Source organism: Littorina saxatilis, linkage group LG5 (assembly GCF_037325665.1).
Source record: "Littorina saxatilis isolate snail1 linkage group LG5, US_GU_Lsax_2.0, whole genome shotgun sequence".
Classification (NCBI taxonomy): Eukaryota; Metazoa; Mollusca; class Gastropoda; order Littorinimorpha; family Littorinidae; genus Littorina; species Littorina saxatilis.
The window spans coordinates 2,231,861-2,253,915 of NC_090249.1; the positions used below are offsets into that span (position 1 = coordinate 2,231,861).

Below are 22,055 nucleotides of genomic sequence, written 5' to 3' on the forward strand. Positions count from 1 at the left end.
AGCAAGCAGACAAGTGCAAACCTACCATTCTCAAGAAAGCCACGAACAGAAAAAGTGTCTTAAAATTCATCTCGACAAAAATCACCAGGATAAAGTGAACACAGCTTATGTTATGTCGCACCTTGCAAGAAAACCACACAGACTCCAGACAGCTGCAGGTTTTGTTAAAATCAACGCCAAAACCGAGAAATGTCAGAAAAGGTGAGTGGCCTACCCTAGTCTGAGTAATATTTGCATTGTACATTTGCCATATGAATGTGCAAAAAAGCCCGTTGTGCTACCCTAGCTTTTTTGGGGGTTCGCATTACCCCAATTTTCTTACATGCGGTTAGTCCTGAGAGGCAAACAATACCCCCAGCGGGTTAGGGGGAGTCCCATATTGGTTGGGACGAGAAAGAATTTACCCGATGCTCCCCAGCATGTCGTAAGAGGCGACTAACGGATTCTGTTTCTCCTTTTACCCTTGTTAAGTGTTTCTTGTATAGAATATAGTCAATGTTTGTAAAGATTTTAGTCAAGCAGTATGTAAGAAATGTTAAGTCCTTTGTACTGGAAACTTGCATTCTCCCAGTAAGGTAATATATTGTACTACGTTGCAAGCCCCTGGAGCAATTTTTTGATTAGTGCTTTTGTGAACAAGAAACAATTAACAAGTGGCTCTATCCCATCTCCCCCCCCCCCTTTCCCCGTCGCGATATAACCTTCGTGGTTGAAAACGACGTTAAACACCAAATAAAGAAAGAAGAATAAGAGGCAACCAATGTAAAAATGCAGCTGTGTCATTGTTCGCAGTGCGTGCGTACCATATGTTTCTCATTACATGTTTCCTTGGTAACTGATATGAGTTTGTTCCCCTTAAAGGTACAGTTTTTCTAGTGTAAAGGGATCATGTGCATCGCCTGCAATGTACAAGGAGTAAGGCATCCTGCCACTTAGACACATACCAACACTCAACAGCGTGGCTGCTTACTGAGAAGAGTGGGATTTTATTGCTGATTTAATTTAGCAGATTGATACAGGTGTCACTATCGGAATTGTTTCATGTTTCAGAGGCCATGTTGTTGGTGTTGATGTGTTAAACTTGTTATTAACAATAAAAACAGAGGCCATGTTGTTGGTGTTGATGTGTTAAACTTGTTATTAACAATAAAAACAGAGGCCATGTTGTTGGTGTTGATGTGTTGAACTTGTTATTAACAACAAAAACAGAGGCCATGTTGTTGGTGTTGATGTGTTGAACTTGTTATTAACAACAAAAACAGAGGCCATGTTGTTGGTGTTGATGTGTTGAACTTGTTATTAACAACAAAAACAGAGGCCATGTTGTTGGTGTTGATGTGTTGAACTTGTTATTAACAACAAAAACAGAGGCCATGTTGTTGGTGTTGATGTGTTGAACTTGTTATCAACAACAAAACCAGAGGCCATGTTGTTGGTGTTGATGTGTTAAACTTGTTATCAACAACAAAAACAGAGGCCATGTTGTTGGTGTTGATGTGTTAAACTTGTTATCAACAACAAAACCAGAGGCCATGTTGTTGGTGTTGACGTGTTAAACTTGTTATCAACAACAAAACCAGAGGCCATGTTGTTGGTGTTGATGTGTTAAACTTGTTATCAACAACAAAACCAGAGGCCATGTTGTTGGTGTTGATGTGTTAAACTTGTTATCAACAACAAAAACAGAGGCCATGTTGTTGGTCCTGAGTCCCATACGTACTGGAAACCAAACACACGTACTATAAATTCATGGAGGGGGGTCCTGGGACGCACTAAACAAGAAAAGAGCGGGTCCTGGGACGCACTAAACAAGAAAAGAGCGGGTCCTGGGACGCACTAAACAAGAAAAGAGCGGGTCCTGGGACGCATTAAACAAGAAAAGAGCGGGTCCTGGGACGCACTAAACAAGAAAAGAGCGGGTCCTGGGACGCACTAAACAAGAAAAGAGCGGGTCCTGGGACGCACTAAACAAGAAAAGAGCGGGTCCTGGGACGTACTACATCTCCGTTATCATGTCTACCGTCGGTACAATTTCAGTTTAGAAAATGTTCTGTCGGGTTTTGCAAAATCACGGAGTTAATCCAACCGACATGACAAAAACCTTTCTGGGAAGGGCTCAGTGAACCTCCAAAACTCGGAACTACGAGGAATGGACCCTCTAGATTTCCACTGAGGATATTAAATGTGGGGGTCCCTGGACCCTCTAGTATGGAGCGTCTGTGGGGAGCCCTGCTTGTAGGATGCTCTCTTCAGTCCCGTGTACACGCCTGGAGAGGTGTTGTGGTGCTCAACTTAATCGCGTAAACGAGAAGGACTGTACCTTTAAATGTAATGAGAGCTGTCTGCTAACCCGATGGTGTTAAACATGCACAACTTTCAGTACACCAAGATAAGGAAATGCTAGCGGCGACAGCGGAAGATGGAAAACAAGGGGGGGGGGGGGGGGAGGGGGGGCGCAGGAGGAAGAGAATGTGGAATGAAAACAACAAAAACAACAACAACAACAACAACAACAACATAGGAACACAACAACAACGACAACAGTGACGTCATCAGAACAATATTAACTTCAACAGCAACTTATAGTGTCATCATCAACAGCATCATCAATATTGAGACGACGACGACGACAAGAAATGATGCTGTGTTGTTATTGAACCTGGTTCTGTGTTCACCCCGAGTGATTACTCGAGTGCCCCCCCCCCCTCCACACACCATAACAAAGGTACCGAACTACCTCTTCCCTTGTTCAAAAGCAGGTATTCTCTCCTAAGGCCTAAAAAAAAAAAAAAAATAGGTGTGGTTACGGTAACCCGACCTACCCTATTTTTAGGGGCCGACCCTATAACTTTTTATTACATTTTTCAAAAAAAAAGAGAGAAAAAAAGAAAACGCGTGCAGAAAACGCAATGAAAGCGAAAGCGCCCGAGTCGCACACTTATTTCCCTGTCAAGTAGGTTTAATTTGTACACATTAGAAAAAAAGTTAAAAAAAAACCAGTGATTGCCTACCTTCCTACCCTATTTTTTGGGGCTATGTTACCGTAACCACACCTATTTTTTGGGGCCTAAGTATTCTTTTCAAGCGAAGCGACGAACTTTACGATAAACTTCTTTGTGAAACATTACCCCTAAATGATAGCCTAAGAGATATCCTGTATTTAAAAAAACAAAAAACGCATGGTTATCTGCTTCACAAGACAGACGGAATTACGGACAGTGAAATGACCAGAAAAGCTGGCAAATTTGAGTCAAATTGTTCGACCATTCGCTGGTATATTTTGACCACAAAAATCTCTTTCCCAATGACTATGTGAAATATACAATGATAAATGAGTAAAGATGTCTTTCTGAAGTTCGGCATGCCTTATAAGAATGTCCGTTAAAAATATATAGGTCTTCACCAGACTGCATGCCTATATTCTCTTGCTGGTTGTATCCGATACTCCTTATCGCAAAATAACCAACGTACAAAACACCTACCATGGCGATAACCGACGTAGAAAGAAGACACAGTCACATATGACGATGCAACAAAGCAAAAAGCACAATGACAAGGTGAAAACATACATTGTCTGATGTTCTCTTTTTCAAGCACAGTTCACAAAGCCCCAGCAATGTTCCACATTTCGTTAAAAGCCAAGATAAATGTCAAGACATGCGTGAGGCCGCAAGAGGAAAATCGGGTCATATTTGCTCCGCACACAGCTAGATCATGAAGCAGCATAATTCTGGACCAACTTGAACTCTGGTTGGATAGCTGTGTCGAGGCCAAATACCCCCACTTCCGGGGGCGAAGTTTGAAACAAATATATATATAAGAGGAAATTGCCAAGAACAGATCGTTTTGTGTTTTGTTTATTAATGTCGATAGCTACTATGAAACGAAACTTTTTTTTTATTAAAGGCACAGTGCAGCTCACAGCCTTAGTTTCAAGTGCTTCCAACCAATCATTTTTGACAATGTGGAAAAAAAAGAGAAAAAAGAAAAAGTAAAAAAGTTTTTCCCGGAATATCAATTAGTCAGAACCAAAGCACATCCTCTTTAAATCAGTGATGATCACATGGATGAATCACTTTTGAATCCGCAATGGCAACAACCCAGTCAGCACAGTTTCTTGAACAACCAATGGTCCAGTGTTGGTAATGACTGGCTGTACTGGCCCTGTGATCGCCACACACACAAAGTGGTGGTGCCAACGAGGCAGCCAGTAAATCGGCTAGCCTGACACAGCCACACTCACTTAGCGAAGTACGTAATTGGCTGCAACAATGAAGCCACGGCAGATCCAGATTTGCCATCATGCTATGTCCGCAAGCGAAAATCTGACTTATATTAAGTGGCAGGCTCGCTTCACTGTGCATTAATCTGTTGACACAAGCGCGAATCAAGTGCTCTAAGCTGGGGTTCGGGCTCAGGCAGTGGTTAACTTATTTAGTAGCGACGGCGTTGGTCAAACATGTTTGTAAGAATGTTTATTTGGAGTATCATTCAACGATAGTTTAACAGTGCCAGCTTAAAAGAAATTTGTTACCATTTAAAACAATACGACATATTGTCTTCAACAAACTTCAAAAGTACAACCATGTCAGTTTTCAATGTTCCAGCATGTTTCTAATAATTAATAAATGTTGAGCTTACTTGTCAAAAAAAAGGGAGCTTTTACATACTTACGAGTAAATGACTGTGAAACATCTGAATGTTATCTTTTCAACACCGTTTTTCTTTTGGGTATGTTTATTTCTGCCCTACACTCCGCTATTACTCATCACTGTCACCCCTACCCTTCTCATCTCCTGTCATTAACATATTCGCACACTCCAGTGTATACGTTGTGCATCTGTCTCTCTGTCCGTCTGTCCGACCGGCCGTCTGTCTCTCTGTCCGTCTGTCTCTCTGTCCGTCTGTCTGTGTCTTTCTGTCATTTTTTTAAACTTCTTTTTCATTTGATATGTGTCTTCCTTTCTCTCACTCTCTCTTCCATATTTACGTTAATTCTCTCTCTCTCTCTCTCTCTCTCTCTCTCTCTCTCTCTCTCTCTCTCTCTCTCTCTCTCTCTCTCTCTCTCTCTCTCTCTCTCTCTCTCTCTCTCTCTCTCTCTCTCTCTCTTAATTTAGTTGTCTGTTAAAAATGTAGAATTTGTATTTTCTGTTTTATTTTTTTAGTTAGTCCCTCTTTAGGGCGAGGGCTGGCCGGATGTAAAAAAAGACCACAGCTTAATCTATTACCCTGGTTATGTCAATTGTCATTCTCTCTCTCTCTCTCTCTCTCTCTCTCTCTCTCTCTCTCTCTCTCTCTCTCTCTCTCTCTCTCTCTCTCTCTCTCTCCCCTCTCTCTTTCTTGTCCAGTTTGTTACAATACTTTTTTCAATACCTTTCAGTGTGGTCTGTTGAAGGGTGTAAATTGTGTGATGTGCAGTATTGGATTATGCAATGTCTATCAATTTACTCGGGGTTTACACGACAAACCAGCTTGTGTGATAAGGTATGTCGGCAAGAGCGTTCGTTCACGCTCAAATGCATCCTGAACTCAGGTCAAAATGAGGGGGGAAACGAAACATTGTTATTTTTTCTCGACCTGATTTTATTTTCAAGCATACTGTGTTTTTTGTCATTGGAAAGCTAAAATCCTAGCGTAAACACATTTGGTTGGTTCGATAACACACAACAAAGTAGATACAATAATACGAAGGTTGACACAAGTACAAAGCTTTTCTTAGTTAAATAAAACCCCGTTGACTGCGGCAACTAAGCAGGATACCGTGTTAGGACACAAAGCAAATAACGGACACGGACCTCGGTCAGCAAGTGTCAAGTTGACCACCCATGCCCAACCGCGCGCCGGGCTTGTATATTTACTAAATGGCTGTGTTGTTTGACATGTCTATGGTACAGTATCAGCTTGTTCGCGCGCAGCGATGCACAGATTTGCTGGTGATTGGCTGATCGGCTGCTACCGATCGAGGGCTTTAAATTCTGAACTTCATCTCTCGATGCTGAGTCAGTAAAACCACCATTTTGTGAATAGTCGTTGGCGAAATCAGAATTATTCCATCAACATCGTCGTCTTTTCTGCTAAGGTACAGTGCAATTTTCATTTCTTGCTTTTCTCACAGTATTAGGAAACTCAGTATGAATTTCAGCCAAAACGAATCGTACTGGACTAGGAGAAGAAAAATAAGAAAACAAGTCAGTGAAATAATGTCTGAATGCCTGGTTCAATCTTACGCTGTGGCCGGTGTTTTTGAAAATGGTGTGGAAGCCTTAAACGATGATGAAGCAAGCCAAAATTGTGATGAAATACGCTCGGAAAATGATGAAGCAAGCCAAGAGTGTGATGAAATACGCTCGGAAAATGATGAAGCAAGCCAAGAGTGTGATGAAACACGATCGGAAAATGATGAAGCAAGCCAAGAGTGTGATGAAATACGCTCGGAAAATGATGAAGCAAGCCAAGAGTGTGATGAAACACGCCCGGAAAATGATGAAGCAAGCCAAGAGTGTGATGAAACACGCTTGGAAAATGATGAAGCAAGCCAAGAGTGTGATGAAACACGCTTGGAAAATGATGAAGCAAGCCAAGAGTGTGATGAAACACGATCGGAAAATGATGAAGCAAGCCAAGAGTGTGATGAAACACGCTCGGAAAATGATGAAGCAAGCCAAGAGTGTGATGAAACACGATCGGAAAATGATGAAGCAAGCCAACTTGGTTGCAAAAGAAAGACACGTTTTCATGACTTTCTTGATCATTGCTCAAAAGGGGTTTATGAAAATGATGGCGCGCTTGAAAGTGAAGGTGAAAACATTGAGGACGCCGATCAACAGTCGTGTCACTCTGCTGTTACTTCAGCTGAGAATAAGGCGGCAAGTTCTGTGGATGTTGAATGGGAAACTGTTTTAAGTGAAGCTACCAAGACATACAAACAGATACGAGTTGTGACACAGATTCTGACGTTAAACGAACGTGAGGCTGATAACTGCATACCATGAATCAAGTCTCGCAGTTGAGCTTGTGTTAACCCGTGATTTGTAAAAATGTTAAAAAAAACCCGTAGTGCGCCGGATATTATCTTGTCATTTCCAAAGTCAAATAATCTATTCGATTTTTTCGATTTTTTGTTCTCCATTACTTTATTGTCCCATCGCTTGGAAAATCGGGTCGCTTCCTCCCAGTGGAAAGCTAGCAGCAACATAGTCACGCTACCCAAAAGTCAAGGGATCTATTAGAATTTTTTTTTCCATTACTTTATCGCTGGGAAATTCGGGTCGTTTAATTCCTTCCAATGGAAAGCTAGCAGCAACAGAGTCACGCTACCCCAAAGTCAAGGAATCTAATTAGATTTTCTCTTTTTTTTCCCCATTACTTTATTGTGTTATCGCTGGGAAATTCGGGTCGATTTCTGCGAGTGGAAAGCTTACAGCAACAGAGTCGCGCTACCCCAAAGTGAAGGGATCTATTAGATTTTTTTCATTTTTGTTCCAATACTTTATTGTTACATCGCTGGGAAATTCGGTTTTTGTTTTCTTTGTTATGCTAAAAATCGTAATATTGTATCTATCGGGCCCAAACCACCCCCCGCCACCCAGCTCTAAACAACAAATATTAATAATAATAAAAGGCATGTCTTACTTTGCGGAATGGCATATTTTTACATTTTTACAAATCGCGGTTTTAGGTTCGACGTAATTTGCAAAATGTTTTTACATTTTTACAAAGTCACGGGTTAACAGCTTGGCATGTGGGCGACGTCTTATAGTATATATCATTGGCTTCTTGTTCAGCTTTGCTCTCTGTGTTGAGAATCTTTCACCCGTCTCGTCCAAAAGACCCCAAAACTTTGCTGAAAACACCCCGCAAAATGTGAAAGCAGTTAGAGAAGGTTCATACTTTCATTTTGCCATCGTGAAGTCCTTGTCGAACTCAAAACTTCTGTCAGACTATTTGTCTCTAAACGGAGGTCTCCCTCAGTCGGCTCTTGGTGTTTCTCTTCAGGTAAACTTTGTTATGAAGTCCGAAGTCTAAAATCGCGCGCGTATCTCCAGACTCGGACTCAAGGCGCCGGGATCTATTTATGCCGAGTGAGATGGAATTTTTTACACAATACATCACGTATTCACATCGACCAGCAGATCGCAGCCATTTCGGCGCATATCCTACTTTTCACGGCCTATTATTCCAAGTCACACGGGTATTTTGGTAGACATTTCTTATCTATGCCTATACAATTTTGCCAGGAAAGACCCTTTTGTCAATCGTGGGATCTTTAACGTGCACACCCCAATGTAGTGTACACGAAGGGACCTCGGTTTTTCGTCTCATCCGAAAGACTAGCACTTGAACCCACCACCTAGGTTAGGAAAGGGGGGAGAAAATTGCTAACGCCCTGACCCAGGGTCGAACTCGCAAGCTCTCGCTTCCGAGCGCAAGTGCGTTACCACTCGGCCACCCAGTCCTTTGACGGTTTGCCAATATTCAAGAACGGAGCAAAGTCTTTCTGGCCTATCAGGCATGAAAACTGAAAAAAAAAAAAATACTGAAAAAAAAATTCGAAGGCGCTTTGCAGGCGCGTAGCACCAAGTTTCGCAGGCGCGAAGCGCCAAGACTTCTAGGGGGGTCCGGGGGCATGCTCCCCCGGAATTTTTTTTTTTCAAGGGTGCAATTTGGTGCAATCTGGGGCTATCTGAGCCTTAAAATTGGAATCAAACATGGCCCCAAAACTATTTTACTATAACTGTGACTAGGAAAAAAAAAAATAAAAAAAAAAATAAAAAAATAAAATAAAAAAAAAGGAAAAATACGGAAATTAAAAAAAAATACGGTTTATTTTTTTCAAAAATACGGAAAATACGGAAAATACGGAGAATTTTCATGCCTGCCTATTCTTGGTCGGGTTTCACAACCAGCTTCTCTTGATCCCTTCATGCAAAGGAACAGAAAAAATGTACAGGCAGATCTGACAGTTGTAAGTTCTTTAAACATGCTCTCTCTCTCTCTCTCTCTCTCTTGAAAATTCAATTAAGTAATAACTGCATTACTTAAGTGTAATAAAACGGCACGGAGGAGTAACGAGCCGGGGGAGTAACGATACGGGGGAGTAACGATACGGGGGAGTAACGAGATGCTCCCCATTGTACCAGTATCCACTGGCTAGGGTGGCTGAAACTTTGTCCATGGTTTTCTGAAGTGTGAAAATATTAGGGATACGAATAATGATATGCTATCATATAATCATGTGAGAATACCCCCATGGGAATTCGGGTTGCTTTCACACTGGGGGCCATATCGTTTTGGGGTGTTAAAAAACAACAACCAACCATTCTCCCCGGGGAAAGCGAGTTAACCATACAGTACGGCGCTACGCAGTTTCCCCCCATAGGTTTCACTGTCTGTCGGTCTGTCTGTTTGTTTGTTTGTTTGTCCCGCTGTCCACAGTTAGGTCTCTAGTGTTAATGGGTCGATGTAATTAAGCTGGAATTTGGGAGTACGGGAGCAGAGGGAGTCAATATAACACACTCAATGACTTTATTAACATAGGGCCTAGTTTCTGTTAGTGTTACCAGAAACCAATTTTTGTAATTGTGACTACATGGGGAACGGTGGTGTCCTGACCCTGTTTAAGGCCAGCCGTTGTTCTTTTTTCCTCCATGTGTTTGTTCCTGTTTTGAGACTTTCGCTGTGAACTTCGGATTTTTAACGTGCGTATGCGAGTGCACACGGGTGTGTTCCGACTGACACCGAGGAGAGTCTGCGCGAAAATGACACAAACACACACACACACACACACACACACGCCGTCTCTCTTTCTCTATCTCTTTTTCTTTCTGTCAAACAAATACACACACAGACGCACACAGACACACACACTCAGCTAACGACCTCATCCTGGCTACTGACCTATGCCATACTTCTCCATAACCTTGCCCCACTGACTAAGTCTCTCTCAAACACAGGCACATGAATCAGGTTGGGCTGTGAAAACAAGACGAATGTGTTCTAGTGTCGCTGACCTATCTAGAGAGGCAGTGGGAATGTCACCAAGTTTTTACATTTAGTCAAGTTTTGACTAAATGTTTTAACATAGAGGGGGGAATCGAGACGAGGGTCGTGGTGTATGTGTGTGTGTCTGTCTGTGTGTCTGTCTGTCTGTCTGTGTGTGTAGAGCGATTCAGACTAAACTACTGGACCGATCTTTATGAAATTTGACATGAGAGTTCCTGGGTATGAAATCCCCGAACGTTTTTTTCATTTTTTTGATAAATGTCTTTGATGACGTCATATCCGGCTTTTCGTGAAAGTTGAGGCGGCACTGTCACGCCCTCATTTTTCAACCAAATTGGTTAAAATTTTGGTCAAGTAATCTTCGACAGAGCCCGGACTTCGGTATTGCATTTCAGCTTGGTGGCTTAAAAATTAATTAATGACTTTGGTCATTAAAAATCTGAAAATTGTAAAAAAAAATAAAAATTTATAAAACGATCCAAATTTACGTTTATCTTATTCTCCATCATTTGCTGATTCCAAAAACATATAAATATGTTATATTCGGATTAAAAACAAGCTCTGAAAATTAAATATATAAAAATTATTATCAAAATTAAATTGTCCAAATCAATTTAAAAACACTTTCATCTTATTCCTTGTCGGTTCCTGATTCCAAAAACATATAGATATGATATGTTTGGATTAAAAACACGCTCATAAAGTTAAAACAAAGAGAGGTACAGAAAAGCGTGCTATCCTTCTTAGCGCAACTACTACCCCGCTCTTCTTGTCAATTTCACTGCCTTTGCCATGAGCGGTGGACTGACGATGCTACGAGTATACGGTCTTGCTGAAAAATGGCATTGCGTTCAGTTTCATTCTGTGAGTTCGACAGCTACTTGACTAAATATTGTATTTTCGCCTTACGCGACTTGTTCTTCTTTTCTCGAGGGCCAGCGATTCAGGCATAGGTGCGGGGAGACAAAACTCTATTATTTCTCTTTATATGGAGACAACTGTCAACTTCTTTTAATTGAAGAGCTAGACTTGAGAATGTGAACTCCACACTGACAGACAAAAAGAAAAACACAGATACCAAGCTGGGGGAGGTAGGGAGGGTAAGAGGGTGGGGTGGGGGGGGGGGGGGGGGGAGGGAGAATGGCATTACTGAGCTTGAAAAATATATTTTTCTTCCTTCCTATCTATTCAATACTAAATCTTTACACAGAGAGAGATGGATAGAAAAGCACACACACACGCAAAGGCACATGGAGAGAGAGAGAGAGAGAGAGAGAGAGAGAGAGAGAGAGAGAGAGAGAGAGAGAGAGAGAGACAGAGACAGAGACAGAGACAGAGAGACAGAGAGAGAGAGACAGAGAGAGAGACAGTGTGTGTTCATACTGTGAAGGACACAACTAAACACCAGTGTGACCACCATGGACGTGATCTTCTGCCACTTGCCTGTCTCAGGCCAGAGATGTCAGTACACATCTATGCTCTGCCGGACCAAAGCCACTCACAGGCTCATGAAAAAGTACTTGATGTTCTTTTTAAATTTAAACAAATTGATATTTGTTCACCTAGTTTGCATTAGAGCATTGATTTGAAAATGTATAACTACACACACACACACACATGCACACACATGCACACACACACACACACACACACACACACACACACACACACACACACAGAGGCAGAGGAGCATTGATTATTTTCATTTAGGGAACGAGACTCCATTGATATCTATTACCAGATGTGTATGTCATAAAAAAAGCAGTTTTGCCATCATCATAACCACTCATTAGGCAAAAAAAAAAGAAGGTGTGGGTAAGGTAACATAGCCAAACAAAATAGGGTAGGAAGGTAGGCAATCACTTTTTTTTTTTAAAACTTTTTTTCTAATGTGTACAAATTAAACCTACTTGACAGGGAAATAAGTGTGCGACTCGAGCGCTGTCGCTTTCATTGCGTTTTCTGCACTAGTTTTTTTTTGTTTTTTTGTGTGTTTTTTTTGGTGACAAATGTAATAAAAAGTTATAGGGTCGGCCCCTAAAAATAGGGTAGGTCGGGTTACCGTAACCACACCAATTTTTTTTTTAGGCCTTATGAAATGAGAAGACCTCAGTGATAAAGTTCCTATCTGTGGTGATGGCGCTAGTTTTTTTTTAAAACTGGTACGCAAACTTTTATGATGCAAACAGTTCAGAAAAAAAACGGTAGGCTGGTCATTGGAACCAGTAAGAGTCCAACTCAGAGTACTGCTTTTGTTGCTTTACCAGCGAAAAAATGCCGGTAGTTCTAAAAATCCGGTAGTTCTAAAAATCCATCGCTAGGTCATACAGGCAACCAATTTTGTTCCGATATATTTTCTCATTTCAACCAGTAAAATACCGGTAATTAGCGGTTAACGCCAAAACTGCATTAGCTATAACAAGGTGTCCTAGTACACCTGGTCTAGCGTGTACCAACTAAACAAGATACTGTACGTCCTACATTGTGTGCATGCGCAGGGGCGGATTAGGGGGGGAGGGGGAGGTTACAGGGGTTCCGGAACACCCCCCCCCCCCCGGTTGTCAATTTTTTCATTTTTATTAATACTAACTTTAAAATAAATAATGAGTGGCTGCTGACACCAGTAGAGAAAGGGAGAATGTACGTTCTGGCTCACCGATTCCGACAGACCCTAAATATTAACGCAAAATAGGCTTCTGGACTAAACTTTTACTAAAATGAAACATGCGACAAAATCAGAAAAATACTGCATAAATCCATACAAAAAAAATACAGTAAAGTAAGGTTGTTTTGAACCAATGCCGGGTCTGTCGGAATCAGTAACCCAGAACGTACATTCTCCCTTTCTCTGATACAACGCTAAATTTAGTTTCCATTGAAATATTAACTAGTTGGGCCACTCCAAACAGCCAGCGTGTGTTTTGATCCAATCTGCCCGTCGTCGGCAAGCCATAACTACCGTATTGATCTGGTAAAAACAAACAGCCAGCGTGTGTTTTGATCCAAGCCTGTCTTCTATATTCCTCCAATGGCAAGACAAGATTAAATCATGTGATAGCAACAGTTACGTCACTTCCGCCCACCACTGTGTGTTGATAACAACCCGATCTAGTTTGTGTTGTTAGCAACCAGGCAGACCTGTCTCGCCATTTCGTATTGAGGTGCTGTTCTGTGAAGACGTGTATGTGTTTCAGTGAAAAAAGTGCTTAATTTAACAAGGTGAATGTCGCAGAATTAGAGAAAGAGCTTCTTGAATCGCAAAATGTTCATCAAGAATTGTTAGATTATTCTAGGCGGTCAACAACTTTAATTCTACCTGACATGGAACAAGCTTGTAATGTCCCACTACCAGCGCCAACACCATCAGAATTTTGGACAGAAGAAGAACAGCATGTACTAGAAGAGAATAGAAAATATTTTGAGCAGATGGCCTTAATAGCAGTTAAGGCTAAAACAGAAGGATTAATGAGACTGCCCAAAAAACCAAAAAGGAAGATAGAAGATTTGTTCAAAGAAAAAGACGGAAAGAAAAAGAGAGTAGAACCAACAACGCCAAGTGATTTACATCACTATCTCGTTTCAAACCAAGCAGATGTTAGCCATGCTATATCCACAGAAGCTTTCACAAATGCTTATTTTGCTCAAGCAGAAAATGAAAAAGATATTGTGGAAAGACTGCAAAAAGGGATGAGAAATCTCAAAAGACAGGACGCACAACAAATTTTAATTTACATTCAGTTTGGACAGTTTTTGATTATGTGCAAACAATGGCAGGAGAAGCAAAGAAAAGAAGGGAGAATGAAAGAAACGTGGGCTGACTGGTTGAAAGCAAAAACTGGCTATTCCGATGTTCATGCGCGTAGACTACGCGCCGTTGCTAGATCGCTTTATGCATTTCCGCGATTTACCACTGTTGGTTTGCCAATCAGTTTTATCATGGGCAAACTTAAACAAATCGAAGAGATGCTCCAGATCGAAGAGTACAGAGAGTACTGGTCAGAAACGCCGCATATTCCTGTCACATCAGAGCTCCAACAGTCCCAGTCTTAGACTTACAGTGCTTGTTTGTGCGCAACAACAGAAGTATCACACTGCACCTGCACTGTTAGACAAGTGTTTAAATATAGTAACGATCATGCATGTACGGTTTCAAAAATAGTAATGACGTGATTCTAAATATAGTAACGATCATGCATGTACGGTTTCAAAAATAGTAATGACGTGATTCTAAATATAGTAACGATCATGCATGTACGGTTTGCTGCGCCTGCCCTGCTTTGGCTGTCTTCTTAATCATCCTGCTTCAACACCCTGCTTCAGCTGTGTTATTGTTTTTGCTTCACCCTGCTTCAACGCCCTACTATAAACTTTTTAGGCTGCCTTCGGGCGGCCGCCGAGTGTTAACTTATGCAAATGACTTGGGTATTTGATTCAAGCTTTGATAAGTGTACTTGGTGGCTGCTTTGAAACTCAACAAAGCCTAGTACTCCCCTTTCACAAACACTTCCCAAACGCAAGCAACTTCCTTTTCCCCGCTGCAGTCAAAACAAAGCTGTCATAGCGGGTTTTCCCGATTGACAAAAATTCTTATTACACACTCAGACTATTTGAAGCCGCGTTTGTCCTCCAGTGCCCAATTGCATAAGAATATTCTGGTGATGAATAAACGCGCTTTGTGTCATTAGCATCTAAAGATTTCTTGTTTACAATAGTTGTGTTGATCTGATGAAGCGCGGAACTGATCTTAGGGTTGTCATGGTGAAACACTCGCTTCTGAAACAGTGCTTCCTTGTAGTTATCATGCGATATGCTCGACTTTACAACCTGTTTGCTTACACCCTTTGCTTTTTTAACCACCCCTTTCTCACTTGCAACACTGTACATCTTTGCACGCAATCCAACATACTCCTTAATTATCTTCCCATTCATTTCATCTTTCATCTTTCCAATAACCTTCTTGTTAACATTTGAGTGCAATGGTGATTCTTTAGGGTAGTCGCAAGTGTCATAAAAAGAATCTTTTCCTTTTACTGCAGGACTTTCAGCTTCTAGATCTTTGTAAATGTCATCCGCTGGAATGTCAAGTAAGAATGAATCTGTGTCTGTGTAAAGTACTCTCGATTTGGGATATCTTGGTTTCAAATAATCATACAAAAACTCAAGCATCAACAGTTTTGACAACTCTAGCACAGTAAAGCCTATGAATACTGGTTTGTCAAGCTTGACTACAAGTTTTTTCATTAAGATACCATACAGCTGTTCATGAAAGTATTTAAAGTCTTGATACTGTGGTTTGGATGTCAGCTTGATGGCCTCATTTTCTCTTGTAACAAGTCTAACATCCTTTCTCTTGTGTGGGTTTTCCATTGTCTTACCAAAGCAACTGTTGTTCATCAGTTTAAAAAAGTCTTTCTCTGATGCATCAGCGGCTTTGGTTCTCAGTTCTGTGTTTTTCATGATGTAAGGTTTCATAAACTGTTCTTGATCAAATAAAATTATACGATGAACAGCCTTCAAAATTAATCCATGTCTAATGTAAAACTGTAACAGTCTGTAGTGACACACATACTTCTTTTTGTGAAACAGATTGGGCACCAGCTTTGGAGGTTCTCTTGGGTTTACTTTTAACCTCTCAGCCGCTAAAGGATAATCATTATGTAGATCATGAAGTGATAGTGGATAGTCTAAGTCAACTTCTAGTATCCATCCCTTTCGACTGTCTGGGCCTGCTTTTAATATTGTCAGCACAACACATTGTGAAAATGGTCCTGAATAGATCTTAAAGTTCCGAAGTGGAAGCGTCTGACACATTGCCCAACCATACAAATTGTTTGCATCTAGATACATGATGTAATTAGAAGGTTTCATAGGATCAAAGTCGTCCAAGTATTTGTTGTTGGCTTTGCAGTAATTGTGTGAAGCCATACTGATTCCTCCACGTAGTCCATTTTCAATCATCTGAAGTGTAGGTAGATCTGATAGCAAGTCAATCTTTACTCCTGTAAATCTAAGAAATGCATCCCAGCTCATGCCTGGTGCAGATATGTAATGTGAAGGATCTAGATTGTAGTGCTTCATACATGTTCTTCTGTAATTCTCAAATATATCTGCAAGTAAACAAACATCGGCCAACAAATATTGATCATGATAATCACCCATTGTATTACATCCTAATTTATTCCATGCAGTCTTAGCGTGTTCATAGTCTTCGTCACTTATACCCTTACCCTTCAGCCGTGAGAAGTAAGCATCCTTTGGCGGTAACTCATCTTCATCAAACCTCTCCCACGAATCCATGTATTCATATGGATAGACTCCCTTTCTAACTAAGTCACTGTCAAAGTACTTACATGTGATTGGGAAAGCAGTTAGTGATGAAGATAAAGACTCAAGTGTTCCCATCAGATGTTGAGCAGAATCGTAGAAGTATAAACTATTCAGAGTAAAGGCCATGTACTTTTCTGAAGACTGCGCAATGCATCTTGCTTTGTATTCATCAGTTACTGCCTGCATGATCAGATGTGAATCATAACCGCGCAAGTTATGGAAGAAGATTGGAAGCTTCCAAGTCTTAGGATCAAACTTTAATTGTAGATTACATTTGCTGTGTGCTGCTCCTCGGAACTGCCCACTTACATGATCATGATCTCTTACTATTGGATTGTCTGTGTTTGGTGTTAGACTTTGTTCGCATATCCAACACTGTGTGGTAGAGTTAAACTGTTCTTGGTCTTCAGGTTTCATAACAATGTCTGAAAGATTCAGTTGTTTGGAGCAGTCATTTCGCACTTGGTTCATTTGCTGTAAGAAGTTCTTTGCTGCATTAGGTCCTCTGTACAATTGCGGTTTAGAATGTTTACCATCTGAACTAACAACAATAAATGCATATGAACAGACTTGATGATTACTTAGAGTTACTGTTTTAGGTAGGTCTTTTGGTAAAGGTCCTTCATATGGCACAATGATAGATTCAAAGTCAGCATAAACAACATAAGGACTTTTCTGTAGTTTGCATACATTCTTAAAATACACTTTGCTGTCTGGCGGTGGTGTTGTTAACTTCACAACCGCATCATCAACGCTCTTACAATGTTGCTTGTGTATAAGTGCTGCATGAATTGATGGAATACGCAAGAGACATCGCCTACAAAAGTCTTGTTTACTATTGTGATTGCTTGTGCTCGCCATCAGTCTACTCATTGTACGAATCAAAGTGTAATGATATTTTACACCATCAGTCATTAGTAACATGTCAACATGGTTAGTATCACAATCACCAATCGTTGGTGAGTTCTTTGATATTCTGACTGGTTTCAGTTCATCTTCCTCATCCCACGTGTAAACATTTACGGTGATGGGTTTGTTTTGCTGTTCAAATTTGTCAATGCTTGTAATGCTGACAGGAAATTCAATACCAGTAAAGTTTAGTTTATTTCTGTATGCATGATAGTTAGACACTCTTTCTGCATTTTTCTTTACACTGTACAGTCTTGCCAGAACACACCACATAAAACATTTGTCATCATCATTCTTTATGTTCAGCACAGCACGTTTTTTGACAAGAGCAGGAGGTAAAGGTATGTAACTTCTACCTCTGATGGGGGCAAATTTACTTAGCTTCAATTCTATTTTTAGAATTTCACCTTCTGACCATCCGGATCCTTTCATCTTTGCATCCTCTGCAGCTTGCTCAAACCGTTTCATCATTTCATCTGCCCAGTTTCCATTCAATTCTGCCATAGAATTAAGTGCTAGTTGTCTGGTTGAAACATGAACTTCTAGCACCTCATCACTGACTGTTTTGTATTTTATTAAACTGACTATCTGCACTTTTACTGGAGGTTCAATCAACAAATTGTTTGGAATTTGTTCAATGGCGTCTTGCACACTGGACTGCACATTTTGAGGATCCGTTACTTGTAATTCAACGGTGTCAAATACTGTCGATAAAGATTCTAATACAGAGTCTTCCATCGCTGTGAGTTTGATTTTATAACTCAAAATAAAAATATAAATTAAAAAAATGAAGTTGCTTAGAATTCTTTCTCAGAGCTTCCATTTTTGTTAACACTATAAAATCTGAAATAAAAAATCATTTAACATTTGTACCACGTGGAACTAATTGTAATTCCTCTTTTACAAAGGCTCTTTGCGGTGCTGGTTCTCTCAAGTAATATATAGGTGGATTTGTCTCTACTACTCTCTTGATTTCATGAATGTCAATACTCCAGATTGGATCCGTTGCACGCTTCCTGCTGTCACCCTCAGCTTCACCGGGTGCATATAAATATCTGACTTTCTGATTGAAAGGTAGTAATGCCACTGGTGTTGTTGACTTTGGAGCAACAGGTATTGTTTTCTGTTTGATTGCATCAACTGGTCTTAACCCTGTAGCTTTAAATACCTCCAGATTCATTGCTCTAAGTACTGATGGTAATCTTTTGACCCATTCAGTGTTACGCAATTTACTTTCTGTGTCCAAAAATTCCTGATGGTACTGATATGAAAACAGTTTTTCTGCCAACTGTTTGTTAAAGCTCTCAACAATAGCCTGTGACCTGTGGTTTCCTGGAATACCTCTCTTCACTGTAACATGATGTTTTAACAGAAGCTGGTTGACAGCTCCTTTAAACTCCTTACCATCATCGCACTGAATCATTCTGGGATACTTTAGTGGTCCACGTCTGTAAATTTCTTGCAGGGCAACAGCTGTAGCTATAGCACTTTTCTCTGTCAACGGTTCAGCATCTTTGTATCTTGTTGCAACATCAACTACAGTCAGTGCATACTTATATTTCTTCCTTCTGACTGTGTCATGCGGTAAATACAGCAGGTCTATTTGATGAGTGTCATTCGGTTTAATGTTAACAAAGTGTGGTCGTGTAATTTTTCTTGGTGCAGGTAAATAGATCTGCCAAACTGCCTGCTTTGACAACCATTTCTTTGCTGTATCTTGAGAAACACCTGCTGCGTCACTGAGCTTGTCAATAGCAGTTCTTCCTTTCCAGTATCCTTTTGGGGAATAATATATTTTAGATAACAAAGCATCACTCATGGTTTTTTAAATGACAGAATATTAAGATTTGACAGCACGCGCAATAAAGTAAACAACAGCCATACCAATAACAATGAAAACAATCTCGCCCACCTTCTGCTCTTCTGAAGGCTGATAAAAGTCACCCAGTTTTGGAGGAGCACTTGTCTTCATTTTCTTTCCAGTTACAAGATAGTATTCTTGAATGGCTGCATCAACATTGGCAAAGGTTTTGTTTGCATGTCCTTGCTGCCTGAGTTTATCATTCATAAAGTCTAACTGCGCAATTCGTTTCTTCTCGTATTCATCCTGTGCTTTCGCCAGTTGTTCCATGGCTTTGTTGTGCCTTTCCCTCTCTTCACCATTTTGCAGTTTAGAAAACAAATAGTTGCTGCCAGAAAATGCAAGCGCATTTACAATCGCACCTCCCACCATCATAACCAAGCTAGCCATTTTATTGTCTTACATGTTTATATTTTCTGGAATAATTCCTTGCTTCACCAAAAAGTCTTTTGTTGCAAAGGAAGCTGTCACAACACCAATTAGTTTAGCACCGTCTTCGAAGTCTAACTTTCCCAAGTCGGCTGGTTTCATTCTGAGGAGACTTTTACCCAGCATTGTGTAACCTACACTCAAGCCTCCAATCACTGCAGCGTGATAAACTAGATTAACTATTGTCTTTTCAGAACTCATTTTTATGTTATCAAAATTAAAATATTAAAATTATTCCATATGAAATGAATCCACTGCAGGTACTACTGTGGGCTTTTTTATTGTTTGTACTGCTTTGTTTGTTGGTTTTGGTGTTTCTGATTTTGGTGTTTCTGATTTTGGTTTTTCTGACACTTTATATTTGCCTTGCCAAAGTTTGTAAAGCAAGTATCCACCTCCTCCAACAACAGCTGCTACAGCTACTTTTCTGTATGATAGAAATGAAGATTTTAATTCTTGATCAGTTTGTGTGACCTTAGTCACTTCAGGAATGTTTGGTGTCTGCTCAACTTCAGACATAATGTTCTGCTTTGCCTTTTGATTTAACTTTTTTTGTCTGTTCCATTCGGCTAGTTTTTTTCCTGCTTCTACTCTACCAGGTTTCTTTGTCACTGTGTTCACTTCTGGTATTTTCGTCTGCTCCACTGTCTGCTTCAACTGATCTGTCATCTTTTTTATTCTGAAAATTAATGTGTTTGAAAGTAATTAATCCAGCAACAAATGGTACTAATAAAGCACCAAATCGATAATACAGGCCACAGGCAAGAGATTCGAGGGACTTGGAAACAACAGGGTCATGAGTTAGATCATGTGTTAAGTCTTCCTCCGAGTCGAGAGGTGTAAAATGTCCAAAAATCTTTGTGTACAAACCTATAACAGTCTGTCCAATACTTCTAACCATCTTAGAACCAAGCACTGATTCATACCGTCCATGATACTTTTCTATATCTTCTGAGGAAAGATGTTGTACTTCTTCCACAGTTAACTGCTGCCCAAGGTAGTGTTTTGTTTTTCCACAAACAGCAAGTGAATACAATCTTTCTTTTTTATCAGGTATAGTCCTACTGTCACAGATTTCAATATCTGTAGCAGTCTGCATCAGCAATTCATCACAGTTCATTTTATTTTGATGCAGAATAAAATTAAAATCTAGTAATTAAACTTGAGTAAGAACTTAGGTAGGAACTTAACAAGAACTTAGGTAGGAACTTGAGTAAGAACTTAGGTAGGAACTTAACAAGAACTTGAGTAAGAACTTAACAAGAACTTGACAAGAACTTGAGTAAGAACTTGACAAGAACTTGAGTAAGAAATTGACAAGAACTTGAGTAAGAACTTGACAAGAACTTAGCAAGGATTTCTACAAACATACATACTGAACTGGTTGATCAGTTTTTAAAACCAGTTTCGAGTGCTTAGAAGATTTCAGATTATTCTTTATTCTTTCTCTCTCCTGTTTGTTTTCAATGACATCATTTTCTCGAAGGCACTCTTCAAAACTGTCACGGTCCTTTGAATAGAACAATGTTATTGTTTTGAGTTGCTCTCTAAAGTCTTTCAGAACTGCATTGTATTTTTGTGTTAATATCCAAACTGATATTAATGCATGTCGTCCACTGAATGCAAGCTTTGCTAGTGCACTTTTCTTTCTAACAATGTCACGTTCTGCTGCACAGTCATCAATAATAAACAGTGTTGGCGTGTTCTGAAAAAGATCGAAATAATGCTCCAAGCAAACATTTAGACGATCAGAAGGATTTACAATAAATATATTTTGATCAGACCATATGAATTTTCTCTCCTTGTATGTTCTGTTATGCTTTATGGTTGGACAGAATATGACTATGTGTTCAAAGTGATTTATGTAAACAGTCTGTAATAAATCCAAAACATATCTTGTTTTGCCGCAACCTGTTGCCCCACAAATCAAAGAACAGTGTGGATCTTTTGGAAGAAAATCTAGATACTTCATTTTAACACGTTCAATAAACAATATCCTGTAATCTGCTTTCAGAGATGTTTAACTGCGCATCTGACACAACAAACACGTAGATCTTAACTGATTTACTACTACTCCCTACTTCCTTTTCAATTTGTATTGTGATTCCTTCTGATCCGTTTTCAATTCGCCTTCCACTTCCATGCAGTTTGTTGTCGTCAGTTGTTCTGAGATCCAGCCATAACGCATATTTATTTGTCAAGAAATCTTCTACGCCAACACCGTGTAAATGTAGATCTTTAGCCACAAGATCAGATGTTGGGTCTTTCAATCTTCCTCCAGTAAAGTACTTTCTTGCTTCATCATAGTGTTGGTATGGCAGCATGCCAGATGCAAATATTTGGTTTGGCTGCCCTTCAATTGTGCAATATACTCTATTGATTAGTGGATTGTAAAACTTTTCTATTTGCCTTTCATATGAATCTTTTGGTTCCTCAAACAACATAAGTATTCCCTTCATTGACCTAGCTGGTGTATTCAAGTTAATGTTCCAGATTGGATCAGCCTGGCTTTTTGAAAGTGTACTGT

At 40.1% G+C, this 22,055-nt stretch overlaps 2 protein-coding genes across 4 annotated transcripts in view; one reads left to right on the forward strand and one right to left on the reverse strand.

Moving 5' to 3' along the window:
• LOC138966065 (O(6)-methylguanine-induced apoptosis 2-like) overlaps nucleotides 1-22,055 on the forward strand; it is a 342,886-nt gene that overhangs the window by 164,314 nt on the left and 156,517 nt on the right. The gene's annotated exons all lie outside the window — the stretch shown is intronic.
• Nucleotides 1-22,055, reverse strand: part of LOC138966057 (glyoxalase domain-containing protein 5-like) — a 37,465-nt gene that overhangs the window by 7,643 nt on the left and 7,767 nt on the right. The window contains exon 1 of one of the 3 annotated variants that reach the window (XM_070338149.1): nucleotides 3,483-3,659. The exons of 1 other annotated variant lie outside the window; for it this stretch is intronic. In XM_070338149.1, the coding sequence (XP_070194250.1) occupies nucleotides 3,483-3,485 (3 nt within the window). In that variant the 5' untranslated portion in view covers nucleotides 3,486-3,659. Of the gene's footprint in view, nucleotides 1-25; nucleotides 233-3,482; nucleotides 3,660-22,055 lie in introns of those variants that run through there. One more of the 3 variants, XM_070338147.1, reaches the window with a different exon arrangement.